The sequence below is a fragment of a genome, unplaced genomic scaffold (genome assembly GCF_019419815.1).
Source record: "Pyrus x bretschneideri cultivar Hongxiangsu unplaced genomic scaffold, Pyrus_bretschneideri_v1 Contig11, whole genome shotgun sequence".
NCBI lineage: Eukaryota > Viridiplantae > Streptophyta > Magnoliopsida > Rosales > Rosaceae > Pyrus > Pyrus x bretschneideri.
Window position 1 is genome coordinate 4,643,987 of NW_025999402.1, and position 20,070 is coordinate 4,664,056.

The 20,070-nt window shown below is 37.0% G+C and overlaps 1 protein-coding gene, 1 long non-coding RNA gene and 1 pseudogene across 2 annotated transcripts; 2 read left to right on the forward strand and 1 right to left on the reverse strand.

Annotated features, from left to right (window-relative positions):
• Positions 1 to 5,545: 5,545 nt before the first annotated feature.
• Positions 5,546 to 9,121, reverse strand: LOC103962191 (annotated as a pseudogene).
• Positions 9,122 to 12,424: 3,303 nt separating this feature from the next.
• LOC103962176 (WEB family protein At2g38370) lies at positions 12,425 to 15,452 on the forward strand. The gene is given in 3 exon segments (XM_009374853.3): positions 12,425 to 12,876; positions 13,738 to 14,311; positions 14,314 to 15,452. Coding segments are annotated over 3 exon segments (1,695 nt in total). The 5' UTR covers positions 12,425 to 12,693; the 3' UTR covers positions 15,252 to 15,452.
• Positions 15,453 to 16,440: 988 nt separating this feature from the next.
• On the forward strand, positions 16,441 to 19,227 carry LOC125473122. Its single transcript, XR_007255030.1, has 3 exons — positions 16,441 to 16,564; positions 18,438 to 18,497; positions 18,810 to 19,227. It is a non-coding gene; the product is annotated as an uncharacterized LOC125473122 (long non-coding RNA).
• Positions 19,228 to 20,070: the final 843 nt, after the last annotated feature.

A 20,070-nucleotide genomic window follows, 5' to 3' on the forward strand; every position in this document is an offset into this window, starting at 1 on the left:
TTTCAGAAAAAATAAAAAAAAGGGACTTAAAGGGCCTAAACAAATTTCTTTATTGTTACCTGAATAGTTTTATAAATCTAATATTAGTCCAAAATTTAGTCCCTATGTTGATCATACTAAAGTGTTTCCCCACTTGTTCTTGGCAAATTTGCCCAAATTCCTTCATTTACTATCCCAAAATAGCGTTTGAGATACTTTTGAAACTTTGTTTACCATTTGTTTTATCTTCTATTTAAACATTTAGTCTTCTAGGGTATTTTTTTTATGTTTTGGACGTATATCTCTAATGTGTTGAAAGTGTTATCTTTCGATTATTATTAATAAAATGTGAGTTTTCCTCTCTATTTCTTTCCAGTGGATTCTAGTGAAGGAATATTGTTCGAGCTTCCTTGTTATATCCCAATGTGTCACATAACTAAGTGAACTTTAACAACCTAAATTAAAAATCACATGCACCTATATCTGTACAAGAAATTACTCTCATCCAGTGTCATGAATATTAAAAGTAATGACCATTTTACTAGAAAACGAAATGTAACAAACTATTGGTTTATATGATCAGTATAATGTACTCATTGACTTTCTAAATAAAAATTTAAAGTAAAACCAAATGAAAATAAAAAAGCAACACAAAAGTAACGTTAGTTTTTTATTTTTTTTTTGAGAGAAGAAACGTTAGGTTTAGGATTAGTAATTTCCTTTCCTTTTATATATGGAATCGAGGCAAAAGTTATTAGCCTTTTTTCAATGAGAATAGCTAGTAGCTAGCAATTTGCTCATTTCCAGCAATCAACTACAGTATAAGAGGCAAGGCTGAAATCAGCAAGACGTTAGGCATGTTTTAATTTTTTAGGTAAATTATACAAAATTACTTCAACTATGAATCACGTTACATTTTCATACCTCATGTTTTAAACATTGTAATGTCATATCTCAATTTATAATTTCTTTGCAATGTCAGACCTCCGTTAGTGATTCTGTCAAATTGGCCTTTAAGTGACAACTTGGCAAATAGAGGGCTTGATAGGTGCATTATTTATCATGTTTTCATATTAATTATCCCTAAGTTTTGTTAAGGAATTGATTATAAAAGAGCCTTATTACTTTCTTTTTCTCAGTTTCAGCCATTCTGTGCACTTAGGACGTTTTTGGTGATAATTCGACTTTCCGGAGGAGTATGCAAGGCTAATTAGAGAAGGAAGCTAAGAGGTTGAAGATCATTGTGTCCAAATTTCATAATTTTCCATGAAGCCATTCATTCCAGGTTTTACAAATGAATCCTGCAGAAATTGTTTTCCCATCAAAATTGCGCAGCTGTAGGAGAATGAAGATTTGAAGACTTTCCCGATTTTTTCTAGTGGCGTGTGATATATGCTTGAAAAGATAAAGAGATAAAGCTACGTTTCCATATTTTTACAGAATTTTCTAGAAGATAAATCGACCCCAAAATTGGTGTGCAAGGCAGATGACGTGTTTCCCAAGCCAAGAAGGATTCTTTCCTAATTTGTGTCATTAATTGTTTAGGAGTTTGTTTTATTTTAGGAGTTTTTCTCCTAGACCTTTTAGGGTTTTCTAGTATAAATAAGGTCCCTAAGCTCTCTCTAAAAGGGATCCATCTTCCATCCATCAATCCATCCATCCATACCACTGCACCATACTACATCATACTACCATCTCCGCAATTAGTGAAGAAGAGCTTAGGGACGTGCTTTGCCATGGATTCTGGGTTCTATCTTTCTTTTATTTTTATTTCTATGTGTAACTAAGTTATTTTCTAAGGTTTATGATGAAGCCATGACATGAATATTTGCGAAGTACTTTGTTGATTATTATCCGATTATATGCCATGTTATATTCTTTATCTTTATGGGTATTTTATTCTCGGTTTGAGTTTCTAATGAATAATCACCTTTAGGAATTTTGCATCTAGAAATTTAGATAAATCTATGAGGATGACCAATATCAATTAGGTTTATTGGAACTAAGATTAAGAAGAGTAGACAAACTATCGAGGATGACCAATATCAAGCTAGTCCTACTTGGTTGACATAATTCTTCTATGCTTAGTGGGTTTCTATGTGTTTAATTGTATGCCTAACCAATAGGATATAATTATCACATAGAGATACAAGAGTTGATGCCTGAATACGGATTAATTCATACCTTAGAAAGAACAACCTTTAACATTGGCATGGTAATTGGATAGTAATTGGCTCTAGGAAAAGTAAATACGATTGTTATTGGTGGATTCATAACCTTAGGCTTTCTTGTGTCGTGTGTTTATTTTAATTCATTGTCTTTTACTTTTCTTGTTAATTTTAGTTTTAATCAATTATTCAATTCAATCTATCATTTGTTTGCTTAATTAAGTCTAGCGTGATTAATCGGTTGAATTGGTATTAAAGCAATCCATGTGGGATCGACTTCATATTTGCATATATTACTACAATTGATTCGTGCACTTGCGAGTTTAATTTGGTTTAAATTAATCTATTATTTAAGTTAGTTTAAATACACATCAGGGCTCATATATTTGCTGACATGGCAGTTGTTATGCTCGTAAATTCACTATTATATATATAATAATTCACCTTGTTTACACCTTTGTTTTACTCTTCTATATAGGTTTTACATTATATTTGTGTTTTGTAGGTTGTAACAAGCAAAAGAGTGGAAGGGGAGTTAAAAAAGGCTTTTACAATCATATGTCATCAGCACAGCCTGTGTAGATCAGCTAAGTTCGTGGGTTAAACTGTATTGACTCAGAAGGAACCATGAGATGTCCCACATATGCTTGAAAAGCCACGGATGTCTATTCTTCGTAGAATTTTACGGTTCGTGAATATCATTTTTTTAGAGGGGGTTATGGTAGTTTTAGTACATGAAGGTTGGGCTATGAGCGAATACGAAATTTTCTACAAACGTGTATCAATGTGGCAGATTAAATAAAGATTAAAATTCCTATTTATTAGGAGTTTTAACCTGTTGAAGAAAGCCAAAAAGTCTGAGAGAAAGTAAATTAAAAGTCTTTTTAATATAATGAGATTTTAAAGCTCATTAAGCTTGATAAGGAAAAGAAGGCTAATTGCCTTGTCAGTTACAACTAGAAGGAATGAAGGAGGATCCCTAATCTGACCAGCAGAGGGGGCATGAGATATAAAAAGTAGAAAAACAAAAGAGAAAAATAAGATAGGCAGCAGCAGCCACCAAAACAGAGAAAGAACAACCGGCAGAAGGGAGAAAAAGGGACCAGAGCACCGTTCTGCAAGTCATCATCGAAGAGTTTCTTCTTCTCCTTTTACTTCCTGTTTTGTTTGTCTGTACTGCCCATTTAGATTATGAGTAACTAAATTTCATAGTTGGGACTTGGTTGACGTCCTAATCATATTTTCTTGAGTATTTTCGATACACTTTTGTTACAAGACAATTTGTTGATGCTTTAGTGATTAATTCTAGTTTTATTTCCAATCTTTTGAGTTATTTTATGATTGATCACCATAGAATATCTTTGTAATTGAGCTTGTTACATGGGTAAATTTGGATGATCAAGTCTTGTACCTATGCCGAGTAACATGAGAACTAGTTACGGTTCTTGGAATTAATTATCACGAATAAGCGGAATAGATACCATGTTCTAGGATTCGTGTGTTTGTCGATTTCCATTGTATTATGCTTTCTCGGAGTGCAACTTAGTAGATATCATACTAAATACTTCGAGAATGAAAGGAGTTAGTGTAGACACCCATGCCTAATTCGTTGTTTAGGGAAATCAATAGCTTAAAGAGTAGATACCATGCCTTTAGGTTGACAAACGTTAAGCATCAATAATTTGTTTTGTATCATAGTGTATATCGGTTGCTTAGGCGAAAAAGGTTAGAGATTGAAACTAAAGTCCTAACCGTTCAAACATCAGTTTTCAAAACCCTTATTACCAATTACTTTTATTTGCCTACGTTCTTTATATTGTGTTTTTATACTTAAATTTAAGACATCTCAAACTATTTTGTTAAAACTTTATGTGCATATTTGCTAGTTTTGTGAATTAATTAATTTAAATTGTTAGGAATCATACTCTAGATACATATTAGTGCAATTCTCGTGGGAATGATCTCGTACTTGCTTTCTATACTATGTATTTGATCTTGTGCACTTGTGAGTTTAAAACTTGCGATTAGTAGCTTAATATTTAGGTTGCTCAATGCAAAACAACAGTCCACTTGTACCAATCATATATATATATATATATATATATATTTTTTATATCATTTAAAAATGATAATTTCTGTCAAAAATTAAATAAACATGAATGGGCCCCACCCCTTCAAATCACCAAATTCACCTTCTCCGCCGACCTTTCCTCCTTCGCCGACCTTCCCTTCAGTCTCAGACCGTTTGTTGCACCTGCTGCTCCCTTGCAATCGCCTCCATCAGCGGCTCAAACCATCTTCGTCAAGCACATACGTTTGTGAACGGCCGCTCGAATAGCCGCGACCTCGCCTCCACCGGCTTGATAACCGAGTTAGGTCTTCAGGACTCGTGCAAAAGTCGATTGGTTGGATTTTCATTGGAAAATGCATGATCGGCGTGATCAAATTCACGAGAACCAAAAAAAAAAAAAAAAAAAAAAAAAAAAAAGAAAATCAGAACCTCCGATTGTCTCCACAAATTTCCTCCATTTCCACAAGGTTAATGCTTCCTCTTGAGCTTAATCAGAAAATTAAGCATGATTCTCTCCGCAATCAATTTCAAAATTAGAGAACGAAATGGTTGAAGCGGGTGGTGAGGGTGCAAGTTGAGAGGTGGGTTAGGGGTGATGGGGGCTGAGATGGGTTTTGGGAGATTAGCGTTTGGGGGTTTGTGGTGAGAGTGGCGCAGAGGAGTATGAGGGAGAGTTTAGGGATTGGGTTGTGTTGGATTTAGTTTTGAATCTGAGAGTGGGAGTGGGAGAGAAGAAGGGTTTGCATTCAGGGTTTGGTTTCAGGTTTTCGGAGTTTGGTTTGAACGGAGGCGTGGGAGAGAATGGTTTCAGGGTTTGAATTCAGACTGAGAAGGGGGTCGGCGAGATCGGAGTGCAGTCGGAGAAGGCAGTGGTTTTGGTGATTTGAGGCGTGGTTTCACTTTTTTTAAACTGTGATACAACTTCTAATTAAGGTAATTTTGTGTAATTTATTTTTTTTTTTTTTTTTTTGGTATCAGACGCTTGTAATACAAGCGTGAAGAGGGGCGAGTGACTAAAATTAATTCAACTATAAAAAATATAAAAAATTGAAAAAAAGATAGGAAAAAAGAAGAAATATTTTTTTGTCCTTTTATAAATACTCAACATTCTTCTTCATTCACTACAACATTCTTCTTCATTTACTTCATCGCGCCACTGGCGGATCGACTTGGAATATTGACTTTCCTACACACTGTTCTTGTCTCTCCCCCTTGGCCTGTCAGTATGTCCAGAGTGCCCTTTTTTGCATTGCTTGGGCAAAGTCCGAATGGATTCTATCAGGAAACTTTGCATACGCTCTGACATAAGATGAAGTGAGTTTACCGCTCATGAGTTGCTGATCCGAATGAAGGAGGCCCATTTCCATCTCCAAATTTTTGAAGTAGGCATGGTCAAATTCGATTGTAGTGGTGCCGTCGAGTGGTTGAGTAAAAATGGAGATGTTGCTGACCATTCCATTTGGGCAGAGCCCATTGGCTTCTCGGCTAGTGACACATTTAAATCCTTGTCCTCCTTCACGCGGTGGTAAAACGAAACGCAATGTGCTCTTCCAAAGGTGTGTGCCCCTATATTGAGCAGATAGAGAAGCAGCAATAAAGTCCCACACCACAGCGTATTATGACATGTAAATTTGTTATAATCAAACGGAAAGACAATAATTTGTTAATTACATGACAAGGCTACCATCTCTCTGGAATTGAACCCTTTGCGCTCAAATAGAGAGATCAAATCAGGAAGGTTGAAGCTCGGGGACGGGATATTAACGCCGAACGTCAGAGAAATTAGCCTTGGTGGATTCCCTCCGCCCCAATTGGACATTCCATGTAGGGCCGCCCTACTAGAAGCAAAATAAATTGTTAGAGCAAAATAAAAAAGATCAAATAATATAGATACTAAAAATGACATATGTAAACAAATAGAAATTTTATTTGAACCTACATAACCTCTTTCTACACCCAACTTAAACTATAAGGGCACGTTTACTAATCCGTAATTAAATTGAGAGGAATTGAATTGAGGAGGAATTGGATTGATGAGGAATTGGAATGAGGTGGAGTCAGAATCGGATTCCTGTTGAAGCTGTTTACTCAAATGTTCTGGAATCGGAATAGAAATGACACTAATTCCATAAAGTAGTTTACTAATTTAGTAGAATCGGAATATAAACTAGTATGATTACTAAAATGCCCTTGTTCCAAATCAAATATTTTATATATCTTTTTAATAAAATTTGATATAATATATAATAGTAAGAAAAGAAAATTATTTAAAATTTTAACAATTCTCATGTTTGTTTTTTTTAATAAAAATTGAATTCTTTTTACTTTTTTTTTTTCTTTCAATTTTTACTCTTTAATGAGTAAAAACTCATTTGACAAAAAAAGTTAAAAAACCCAACAACAAAAATAACGAGAGTCGGGAGAGGTTCTGGAACCTTCACGATTCCACTTCCACCACAACCTTTTTTACTCTCCCCCCTCTGCATCCTCAATTGGTTTTTGCGATCATCTCTTGACCTTGTTCTATCGGCCTAAAAATCTCCTTTTGTCGGGTCATCGAGTTGTAAACGATGAACTCCTTGTTGGCAACCATTCTCGGATTTCTCAACCCTTTGTCAGCCGCACAATGCTATCTGTAAAAATGTCTGCAATCGAATTGGGAAAAAAAACCAAACTGCAAGTCAAGTTCCCTTTTTTCCAATTCCATTCTTAGTGTGCAAATCATAAGGTTTGCTTTTATCTATATACTCCTCTGTATCTGAAATTGGAATTGGATATGCAGATGTCGGGAGTTTATTGGTAGAACTGTTGGGGTCGGTTGGTGGTGGGTCTTGGCAATCTAGGAGGTGGTGCGGTGGTGTGAGTTGATTAAGGGGTGGGGATGAGTGGGCTTTTCGTGGTTGAATCGTGATGAAAAGGGTAGGGTAATTTCGGTAAAGAAGTCTGATTTGGAAGTTGGCTTTCTTCTGGAATTCATATACCTCCTTCAAGTTAGTAATTGGATTCCGGCAATATTAGGAATCTGATTACTGATTTTGGGTGGAGCCCACAAATATTTTCATTCCCAAAATTTAGTAAATGCTGGAATCAGTTGGGGAAGAATTCAATTCCCTTTCTTCTACCTCCATTCCAGGTTTCGTAAACACACCATAAACGAAAATGATCTTTTTTACCCTATTGCATAATTACCATCAAGTACAAGATGAAATTAACATTAAAACTAAAATTTATTAATAAACTCACCCCTAATAATCAAACCCTATCACCATTTTTACAAAACACTATCAATACTGACAGTAAACATTGACAAAAACACTGAAAAGAACCTTCAAATGGTGGTCCATAAAGGATCTGAACTATTGAGCAAGTCGAAAGTCGAGCTGATCGATTTCACGAGCCATGCAGATTTGATGTCCCAAAACCAGGCCACTACATAATTTACTGGGAGATCACAAGGATAAGTTGAAGAGAGAGTTCTTAGTGAATGTTGAAGAGAAATGGATGCAACATTTTTGGATCATGGCTATGTGGTCTCAAGGAGAAGCAATTTGATATGGCCTCTTGAGCTTCGAATTGTGGAGAAGGGAACTTTCAAGAAAATTTTGGAACAATTCAAGTGAAAAACTGATCAGTTTTTCAAATTATTAACATTCAATAAGCCAATAATATATAGAACATTTTCATACGTACCCAAATTCAAGCTAGTTAGCTATAAGGGGAATTTTTTTATTTTTTTATTTTTTTTCTATTAGATCCAATTTAATTTGAGATTTTATTTTATAAATGGGTGTAAAAATAATTTTACACTTTGAATTGGGTTTGAAAAGGTAGTTTAGGTAATAAATTTGGATTTAAAGAGATATTAATTCTTTAATTGCAAATAATATGAGTGTAGAGAATAAATTAGATGTAAAAAGAGGTTATTACATAGGTTCAAATAAAATTTCCCATAAACAAATCGTGAAAAACAAATAAAATTTAAGAACTTATATTAATGGACTTATTTCTCTAACTATTTGTTATATATTCGAAAGAAAATTCCCAATTTTCCACAAAAATTACTCTAATGTCTCTCATACTCTCAGCTTCACTTCTAACATATAGCACAATTAAACATAGCTAACAGAGTGCTAACTCTGAGTAATAGAAAACACAAAAAAAGGAAAAAGCGAACTTGAAGTTTAAAAGCTACCTACGGTTAGAAAATAACAAAATCAGGGACTTGGGGAGTCATGGTTCAGTAATTTTATGGAAAGGGTACCATCCCGAACGATTTTAACACGAAATGAATCCAAAGTCGCCATCTACCTTCGGTGCAATCTACCTTGAATCCCTTACTCAGCAATACAAACATAAATCACCTTTCCTCTTTCGCAGGAGGCTGACAAACATTTCATAATTCTCAGTTGCTTTGACATTAAATAAAAAACTTACACACCTGGTTTCCCCACGCTGAAACGATGATCCTATGGGATGTTTATTAGTCCTAAAGCCATAATCTTCCAAAAATGGCAGAAACAGACAACTTATAATTTGGCACACACACTATTCCACAGAAACTGAAATTTCTTACCGCAACCACAGAATCTCTAGCAGCAACCGCTAGGATGTCTGCACATGACACGGTTTGCCGCACACGCCGCCTCCAATGCAGCCTTGATATCGGCCACCACTTCGAACGGAATTCTCTCCCATCATTTCAGCCGTATCATCCAGAAGAACGGAGGCATCGCAACCCTACAAATGAGAAAAAAATCATGTTAATTTTCACTCCAAACGCCATGGTATAGTCGAAATGAAATTTAGCAAAATATAGTACAAAAACTAAACAAACATGCAGATGTAGCATACTCACATTCACGAAACAGTCGTGAAAGAACAAGTTGAGGAGCGAGGCTGCCATCCTCGGCTCCTCGTAGACGACATTGCGGACATGACCCTCGATGATGGTCATCACGTCGGGACACTTGGAGGAATATGGGTTAAAGGTGTTGTTTGAAGCATTAACAATTGAGGATGAAATGAGGAAAAATAGGAGAAGAAAAGCCATCCTCTTCAGCTTCTCAGAAGCTTTTCGTGTTGCGGCTTCTCAGAAGCTTTTCTGTGTTGCGGAAGTGACAGGCCGTTTGTTGCTTGGGTATGGTATGTATAGTATAGTTAGCATGTGGACTCTAGAGCATAAGGTGTGGAGCAGTAATGGAAATTAATGATCTCAAGGAAGAGGATGCTAAATACAAATGCAAAAGAAATTACTGGGCTGTAAATTTTTTAATTTTTTTTTAATTTTTTAGATGAATATTTTGTTTTGTAAGTGGTTTGTGACCTTGCAGGATATGCCAAGTTACACAAACATTCCAAGTCCAGCTTGTATAGCAGGTTTAGTAATCTAAGAGCTAGACTTTGAACTTGTTCTTTTTTAGGTCTATAGGAAAGGAGAACTTTGAATACTAGTTAAACTCGGTTATTATGTGAATAAACTTTGCATGTTAGGTTGTAATACACTTTTTATACATCATTATTTGTAAAATTACATGCATGTTAGGTGCCATTGTTTGTTAGATTAAAGCTAGGACCCGAGTGCAAAGCGAAGTTTTTGATCAACTACGCTATAAGTCATTTACTAATTGGTCGAATTGACAAGTCAAATTGGGGATGGCAAAGAGTAACCTAAACTCGATAGACCCGCATCTAAAAACTCTCGTCAACATTTTCATCACTTTATCACTTACAATGTGTGTTTCCTAGTCTTTGAAAAACATAGTCAACGACCCATATTTTGTTACCTTACACACGCATTTGCTTGTTGCTACCAACATTCTTATTTACTGTATATTTTATTTCCTATTTAAACATTGAGTCCTTCTAGGGTTTGGTTTTATGATTTGGATGTGTATATACATCTCTTAGGTGTTGAAATTGTTATCTTTCAACAATTATCAATAAAACTTGAGTTTTTCTCTCTATTTCTTCCTAGTGGATTCTAGTGAAGGAATATCGTTCGGTTTTCCTTGTTACATCCCGCTACATCACATGACTAAGTAAACTTTGGCAACCTAAATTAAAAATCACATGCACCTATATATGTACAAGAAATTACTACCATCCCATGTCATGATTATTGAAATAATGATCATTTTTCTAGTTGAAAATGAAATGCAACAAACTATTGGTTTATATGATCAGTAAAATTGATGTACTCATTGACTTTGTAAATAAAATTTGGAAGTAAAACCAAATGAAAATAAGAAAAGCAACACAGAGGGTTTAGGATTTGTAATTTCCCTTCCTTTTATATATGGAACTGAGGCAAAAGTTATTAGGTGTTTTTCCACTGTAAGTGATGAGAAAGTGAGAGCAAGGTGCAAGCAATATGCATCTCATCTCCAGCAATCAAATATTTCAACAGGCAGTATGAGAAAAAAGGGCCTAATGCCTGTTGCCCCGTAGCCACAAGTGGCAGCCAAGGGCCAAAGTCTATTGCCCCATTACAGATACTTTTACTGCATAGCTTGTGCACATAATGCACATGTCCTCTTAATTTAAAGCACTTTCATCGGTTGGTGAAAGATAAGGACAAAGGCAATAATGATACTCTCCAGCCCAAAAAATCATCTTCAGCAGTCCAACAAAGCAAGGGAAAGTATTGGGCCAACTACTGCCCGCTTAAAAGCCTGAGCATCTCAAGTCCAACCTTACACTAGCGGGTAAGGCTGAAGTCAGCATGATGTTAGTCACGTTTTAATTTTCTTTACGTCAGGCACGTGTAATACACATTCAAAGAGGGGCGAGTGGCTGATAGTTACTGCAGCAATGTGGCCACTGCATTAATCCAACAATCGATAGCCAACGGCTAGTTGACGTGGCTTTGTGAGGACTGATGCATTTCCAATGGAAAAAAATTGGAAAAATTATCCTCCTAACACGTGGCATGTTTTGGCACATTGGATTTCAAATGAGTTTGGAAATCAACCGCCAAAATTAATCCAACCATAAAATATATATATATATATATAAGATAGGAAAAAAAAAAGGGAAAAATAAGAATTTTTTTTTTTTTTTAACCGTTCTATAAATACCCAACCTTCTCCTTCATTCTCCACATTACAACCTTCTATGTTTTTTATTTAGACCTTTATTATGTTATTAGACATTTATTATAACACGTAGGTGGTAAGGGCAACAAAACAACCCACAAAATCGAAATATATATATTTGTGAATAGTACTTGCTCTTGTCTGTGGCAAATGGGTGGAAGTGCACGAAGGTAAATACTATTCAAAGTGAATAGTAAGGACAAGCTACTTGTTGTTACTCTTCTAAAACGGGTGGACTTTAGCTATGACACTTGTACTTTTCACTAAATTTCATTTTAATTCTTACACTCTATATTGTCTCACTTCAACACCTACACTCTTCCTTAATATTTCACTTTACTCTATTTGTAAAATAAGTTTTTAAAAAAAAGCTATTAATTGTGCTTACGTGTCATGGACAATTTAATCTTTTCAACTATGTTAGTACGATCCATGAGTGTTGGGATGTGAGTTAAACTCAAACCAAGGTTTGATCATTCCAAATTAAGAAAAATAAAGAAGATGATATGATAGAGGTAGAGATTCTCATGTCATAACCCCAAAATTCTTTGCAAAAGGATTCAAAAATATAGGATTTGATTTGCGAATCAAGAAAGTGAACACTCTCTTTTTGTATTTCAACCTTCTCCTCTTGTATTTTTCTCTTATTCTAGAAAAATCAAATCCTAGTTTGAGTTTAACCTAATTACTCATAGATTCCACTATCATACAATGTCACGTTAATCCTAAAAATTGAGTAATTCTCTAAACTCAACCCAAAATGATAATAAAAAAAGGAAGCGTCTCTCAGTTTTGTTGAACGTCGGCGGTCATGGATCATGTACTTGAGTTCTCTGAGAGATTCGTACTAACAGTAAACAGCCCAACGGCAGTCAAGAGGACAAGCAAAAGTGCTTTTCTTTAACGCGCTTTTATCATTACCCAGAAGGCCAGAAGCCCGTTAGGTGATATTGGCTTTTGTTGCCGTTGAAAAAAATCGAACGACACCCGACGCCCCAACAAAATTTCAAAAAATCAATGCGCATATCACTCCATCCATCTCTACTGTCCTACGTGTCATTCGACCCCTCTCCCGCCTTTCCCGCAACCCCCGTAAACCCCAGCACTATTTCCCCTCCTCTACCCGACTACCCCTATCACACGTGTAAAATCTCTATTTATCAGGGGTATTTATGGAACTCCGGAAAAATCAAACGTACACTTTCGTTTGTACTAATGGCCGTGCTGCTCGGGTTTGTGTCTGTCTGAAGACTATGATATCTCTCTCTGCTCAGAAACCAAACATCATTAATCTACACGCGAAGTGTTGTTAGGTTACTGGGAAAATTTCAATCTTTGGTTTCGGTCTGTTGGGATTTCATTTGGGTTGTCGGGTTTGGACATGGAGACCGGAATCATCGGAGTGTCGGAGTCGGGTTTGGATGTGGGGAAGGAGGACAGGGTTTTGAGGGCGGAGATCGATACTTCGGCCCCTTTTCAATCGGTGAAGGAAGCAGTGAGTCGATTCGGTGGAGTCGGTTACTGGAAGCCCTCTCAGCTCACCAATAAGCCTTCTGGGCCTGCGGTAACTCTCTCTCTCTCTCTCTCTCTCTCTCTCTCTCTCTCTAAACATATAAAGATTGGGTTTTTCTTTTGAGAAATGTAGAAATAAGAATAGGGTTTTTTCTTAAAAGGAGAAAAATTACATGGATTGCGATTTATGGCTTTGGTTTTTGGGCTGACGATGAAGTTTTAGTTTGAAATGTAAGGTTTTGTGTTGTTCTTTAACGTTTAAAGTTGTTTAATTGTTGGTTCAAATTGTAAATTTGTAATGAAAATGCATTCTTACACTTGGATTTAGAGCAGCCCGAGCGATCCGATTGCTTCGGAATGTAGTTGAAACTTGTAATGGAATTTGATGAACTTCAGTTTCTGTGGAATAGTGTGTGCCAAATGCTATTAGTTGTCTGTTTCTGCCATTTTTGTGAGTTTATGGCTTTAGGACTAATGAACATCTAGCAAGTTTTTTATTTAACGCCAAGGCAATCGAGAATTATGAAATGTGTGTTAGCCTACTGCGAAAGAGGAAGGGTGATTTATGTTTGTCTTGTTGAGTAGGGGACTCAAGGGTTTTGGCTTGTACCATATAGGATTGCGTCCTTGTACATCTTGTCATATCTTTCGTGTTGGTTGCGCCGAAGGGTAGATTCATAAGTTGCAACTTTGGATTCATTTCGTGTTAAAATCATTCTGGGATGGTACCCTTTTCATAAAATTACTGAACCATGACTCCGTAAGACCCTGATTCAAAGAGATTGATTGTGTTGTTTTCTAACCATAGGTAGCTTTTTAACATCAAGTTCGCTTTTTTCTTTTCTGGTGTTTCTATTGCTTACCAAATTGCTAAAGACTACCTTATCACGTGGTGACGTGTTTCTCTTCTTAGCAACATGACATTGAAGATGTTGACACTGCAAAACTCGAGGAGCAGGCTTTGCAGTTGGAGAAAGATCTTACTTTGAAAGAAAGGGAAACGCTGGATGTTCTAATCGAACTTGAAGAAACCAAAAAGATAATTGATGAGTTGAAAAGGAAGCTACAGGAAGAAGTATCTGAAGTGAATGTGGCCCTTGAGGCAAATGGAGGTAAGGAATACGTGACTCCTGTGGTAAATGAAGAGGATAAGGAAAACCATGGCAATGTGGGTGGTCATTACAATTCAATGGGCGGCATGATTCCCTGCCCTTCTTCAGCTCCAGGTTTAATCTTGATGGAACTGAAGCAGGCGAAAATGAACCTTACAAGGACTACTACCGATCTTGCTGACATTCGAGCTTCAGTTGAATCATTGAACAAGAAATTGGAAAAGGAAAGAACCATGCTTGAGAAAACCCGTGTGCGGCTAACTTCAAATTCTTTGAAAGTGTTGTCTCTTGAAGAAGAGTTAAACCAAACAAAACTAAAGCTACAATTGGCAAAGGATGGTGAAACTAAAGTTGGTACTTCTAATTCTTTAGATATTTCAAGGAGCTTCAACGGCTGAGTTCTGAGACTGAGCAGTTCAAAAGAATGGCTGAAGCTGCAAAGTTAGAGATCTTGCGAGCAACGTCTGAGATTGAACAAACAGGACCGAAGATAAAAACGGCTGAAATCCGGTTGGTTGCTGCGAGAAAAATGAAGGAGGCGGCTAGAGCTGTAGAAGCAGTGGCTCTAGCAGAAATTAAGGCTCTATCATACCACGAGAGTTCATCTGGAGATTCATTGCAGAAATTCGACGACGTAACTCTTTCATTCGAGGAATACTCAGCCCTAACCCGCAAAGTTCGAGATGCAGAGGAACTTTTTAAGAAGAGGGTAACATATGCCATGCTTCATGTTGAAGAAGCAAACGTGTCAAAAATGGAAATCCTGAAAAAAGTAGAGGAAGCAACTGAAGAAGTCAAAACCAGTAAAAAGGAATTGGAAGAAGCTCTGAATAGAGTGGAGGCTGCAAATAGGGGGAAACTGGCAGTTGAAGAAGCTCTCCGCAAATGGAGATCCCAGCACGGTCAAAGAAGACGTTCTGTTCACAACTCTACCAAGTTCAAAAATCCTTGCCCGTCTAATCACAGGAAAGATTTGAAGTTACGCGATGTGAATGGTCTGAATCTTGGTAGTGACGGGCCAACACCTGTGTTGAAGCCAACTTTGTCCATAGGACAAATACTAAGCAGGAAGCTGCTTTTGCCGGAAGAGGTTGAAATGGAGGTGGCTGGAAAAAACCCTGTAAAACAAAAGGTGTCACTAGGACAAATGCTGCAGAAACAAAATGGTGATCAACCCTCTTCTGGGAGGTTTGAGAGGGAAAGCAATATCAAGAACTGTTCTGGTAAGAGAAAGAAATCTGGATTTGCTCGATTCTCGCTACTCTTGACGAAGCAAAGCAGGAAAAAGAAGAAGCCAACTCCAAACTTGAAGTGATTCGGCCTGTCAATCGGCTTATTATCTCAATCAAGAATTGACTTTAGTTGTATGTGTGCGCGTCTCAGATTGTTATTGCTTAAGAATTCATTTCGTTTAGGTTGTAGTCGTTCCCAGACTATTGTATCTGTTCATTATATATGTAACCTTTATGTGGTGGTTGTGAAGTAAATGCACCTAGCTAATGCTAAAGTTCTTCAAGAGCCACGTTTAATTTGCCTCCCAAAAATGTTTGTGATACACAAGAACTAAACCCTTCACCCGAGGTCCTGTGTTTAATTCCCTCCCTTCCAATATCGCTCAAGAGCGACTTCTACCAGTTGGCTTGTAAAAATGGCGCCAACAAACAAACATTTGCCTGGCAATCATCATTTTGCACGTTGGTAAGACGGGAAGGTACAGCCAGCTTCATGTGGTGGCCAACTTGAGTTAAAAATTATCCTGTTGGTATCCATCAAGCATCCAAATTTGACAAACTCAGTGGTCCAGTGGTTAGGGACGAATTCCAGGTATGCGTTCCACACAACATATCTTGATTTCGATTCTTATCGCTGGTGAATCACATAATCAATGGAGGCTGAAATGCTCTCTATGAGTATTTCCGATCCTTAGAAAAATGGACTGTCACCAACGGGTCCCCAATTGAAAAAAATAAAAGAAATTAGAGAAGTGATAACCTTGTTTAGTATATAAAAATCGAATGTTTATCAAAATAATGCCTCTTCGGAATGTCCGTTGTACTTGTTTGTGGATATGCAGTTTCGTCACTAGTTCCGTAGAAACAAGAAACACCAAAAATATCTCATAAAGCAAAACAAACCCAATCCTACGTGGATACGCAGTTGACAGGGTAAGGGAAAGGATCATCTCCAGAACTTTTTCTCCTAATCCTTTAAATTCAGAGATTCAGACTATTAAAATTTGATCCAACGGTTAAAGTTACTATAACTTTTAAAGTGAGCCCCTGTTTGTAGCCGTTAGATTAAATTTCAATGGTTCGGATCTCCGGACTAATGGATTTGGAGAAAGGGATACGGAGATGATCCTTTTACGGGCAAGATCACAAATTCCAATGTGACACGTAGGAAGGAGTCCATGTCACATGTTACTTAGCACACACAAGCCCAACCCAGATGGGGAAGCTGTTCCTGTATAAAACAAACAAGATGACAAGGCAAACGATCACCAACGGCAACGCAACGCATATCCCCACCCCCGAACACTTCGAAACAAATAAGAAAGAGAGAAGAGGGATTCCAAAAAATCCAGTTTTCCACCTCTCTCTCTCTCTCTCTCCTCCCTGACAATCACAGGTAAATATCTATGTATCTCCGATTGTTCGGGATTTCGATTCCGCTCGTGTCTGTTCTTCCAACGTCGAAAATTCTTAAAGAGTCTTTATAACTTCAAACTTGCTCCTTATTTCGTTTCCCACGTTTTCTCAGCACCAAAAGGCAAAAGCTGTGATTTTTAGGATTGATTCAATATCTGTCTATGTTGTTTGTTTTTTTTTTGGATGTTGGTGTTTTTGCATGGATGGTTTTGCTAACTTGGTTCTTCTGTTTGTACGTCGTTGACAAATTTTATTGCTTTTGGTCTCTGATTAAGGTTGTCTGTTGTTTGGTTATTTATGATATAGATGTTCTTGCTTTTACTATTAGACTATCAGTAGCACTAGCTAATCGGTTCGGTAGGGTATTTGCGAAAGAAGTAAACTTTGAGCTTACTGTACACTTTGATAAGAATTTACCTTGCCACACTTGGTTTGGTGAATTCGGCTCCTCAAAATTTAGGCAGGTCTGTTCCGGTCTTACGGACAGTTTTCTAGGGAGCATTGATTCGAGGGTTACGGCCCTGACCCTTATAGCACTTGTTATTCAATATTTTGCCACATGGGGCAATAGTTTCCGACTATCATGAGGCTCAAGGTGTATTCGGATTGTAACTGGAATGGAGTCACTAAACTATGACACGACTGCGATAGATTGATATCTGTTGTTTGCGTTTCTGTATGGTTTCTCTTATATGAAAATTTGCATATTTCGTAGTACTATTTTCATGCGTTGATAAATTTTCTTACTTTTGGTTGCTGGTGTTATTGCTGTTATTGCTTTTACTATATGACTAATTTCTGACTTCAATTGGGTAAATGGTTAAAAACATCAGTTGACAATCGGAAGAGTGTTTGGGAAATAAGTAAACTTTGAACTTGCTATGGACTTTGAGATTTTAGTTTGCCCCACTTGGTTTGGTGAATTCGGCTCAATCAAAACTTAGGCAGGTGTGTTAGAGACAGCATGCCAATCAGTAGCGAATCATGCGTTACGGTCCTGACCCTAGTTGACGTTAGCCCTTGTTATTCAACAGCTTGCGACATGAGACAATAGTTTCCAACCATTATTTGGTTCAAAGTGCATTTGGGATGTAAATAGAATGGAGTCAGTAAATTATTATATCGTCTTCTATCTGTTCTTGAATCTTAATCGCACTTGCAGCTTAAGCATGTCTTCAAAGACAGCATGTAATAACCAGGTTGAAAATCCTGAACGTATCAGATTTTGATGTGTTGAAGTTAATTTTTACCTTGTTGATCCTGATTAGCCACAGTTTTTAGATGACTTGTGATAAATTATGGTTACCGTTATCTTTTTGAACTTAGAAGATGGAACCATGATCATATTCATCAAATCCACAAGCTTAAGAAGAAAACTTGGAGCCCTAAATGCATGTGTCTTTTTTATTTGTCGTTGATATTTAGTTTGTTTACGAAGGTTAACAAGCTACCGCACATGTGAATTGAGCTTAATCATTTGCCACACATGACCAGTGTTAGACTGCTGTTTTAGGGTCTAGGCCCGAATAAACCTACAGTTCTTTCTATCTACTTATTAGTAGCATTCTGCAATTGGCTTCTTGCTCGGAAAACTGTGTTGAAAATTTGTCAGCGATGTGGGATGTACGTTTTCAGAAATGCTACTCACCGCAAACAAAAATGAGTTATCAACTTATTACTCCAGGAGAGCTGAAAACTTTGGAGCTTTTTACTTCAAATATTGGCAAAAATAGACTGCTGGGTTTTCTCGTGATTGTTGATAACTTATTACTCGCAAGAAATTTCTCGTGGTTTTTATCCAACGGCGCTTCATGCCACCTAGACAACTGAATTCTATTTTTGCTTTCTGTCAGCTGGAGATTATTGAGTTACTTCTGAAGGCATGCAGTCCGGTGGAGTACTATACCAAAAAGGTGAGGAAAATTAAGAATATTAGTCAATATCCATGGATTCATATGTTCTCATCAAAAGTGTGTTTTATTCCCCGATTTTCATGAATGCTTTAACAGATCAAATTGAAAACTGATATTCATATATGAGAATTTTATTGCTGTATGCATTAACAGATTAATCACTTGGTTATTTATCACGGCCCTTCAAAATCTTTTCCGTTGAAATGTCTCTCTTCTCTATCTTTGGGACAGATGATACTAACCGTTTAAAGTAGTTCCATTGCTTCAGTACCTTCATATGGTTCTCTTGTAACCCGCTTGAATTTTCAACAGTGCAAGAAGCTCGTTTTCAAGTATGCCCCACTCATGCTTGCCAATGCAGAGCAATACCTCGAAACAACAGACGTATGCACTGCACTAGATGCCTGTAATTCGAACACAGCTAGCATTATGGAACACATATCCAATCTTTCCGACTCTTAATCGTGGCAACAAAGAGACACTGGACTGATGAATCCATTCCGTCATGGGAACAAAGGTAAACTGGAACTTGTGTCTAACACATCGTTTGTGTAAAAACACTCCCAGGTGTGCCCGGCTGTGCTGTAATCTCTTTGTGACAGGAGACTTGATTCAACATTTATTTTAAAATATGTAACGATAAAATTCTGTACCGCATTATCTTTGACGATTCGTAATCTCTTATGTTATTCGATGCTAAATCATATTTAGATTGCAAAACAAGGAAAAATCAAACGTTTTAGTTGTTTTAGTGATGCAACGTTGAGTTATATATGTTGAACATGCTGTTGCTTACAGACAACTTTCCTTGCTGCTAAAACAAAAGATGGCTTTTATATTTTTAGCAGCACAGAACAGCTCCGCGACTCTACAAATCTATTCTCCAGCTCCCACGGTTGGAGGGAAATATGTGTACACCTCGGACGCTGTTAGAATGATATCCCGAGTCAATTAAGCATTATCATGCAAGAAAGTTAAAATATATGACAATACTTGATAGCTTTGGATAATGATACAGTACTGATAATTGATACTTGAAAAAAAAATAAAAACAGTGTTTGATTGACTTTGAATACTGCAACACAACACTTGTTTCTTACAAGAAAACAACTCAATAAACAAGTACGAGTGGGAGACTAGAAGGTTCGAGGGAGATTAAGAAGCCAAGCACCAACTTTAAGCTTTCTTTTTGCTAAAGAAATTATTAAAAAAAAGGCTTGCTTATTATATTTTGTTTGTTGATTGGTTTCACGAAGCTTCCCTAATTCTTCCCTTAATGGTCGACTTGCAAAACCCACATGCTTTTGAAAATTCTAGACTTCTCCGACCATATGTTTCATATGTTAAATTTCAAATTCAATCATTTTCTCTCAGTGCTAGCATTCTTTTTCCAACTTTCTAAATATAATTAGATTCCAACGCTCATATATTTTGGTTCGTTTCATTGAATTTGTATGGAGCAGCGCGCGGCCAACTCCGACCCGGGAGACGGTGGGGCCCCAGGGAGGGTAACGGGACACGGACAAGTAGGCTCGTGTGGTGCCAAGCAAGCAATCGCTGAGGGGGACGTGAA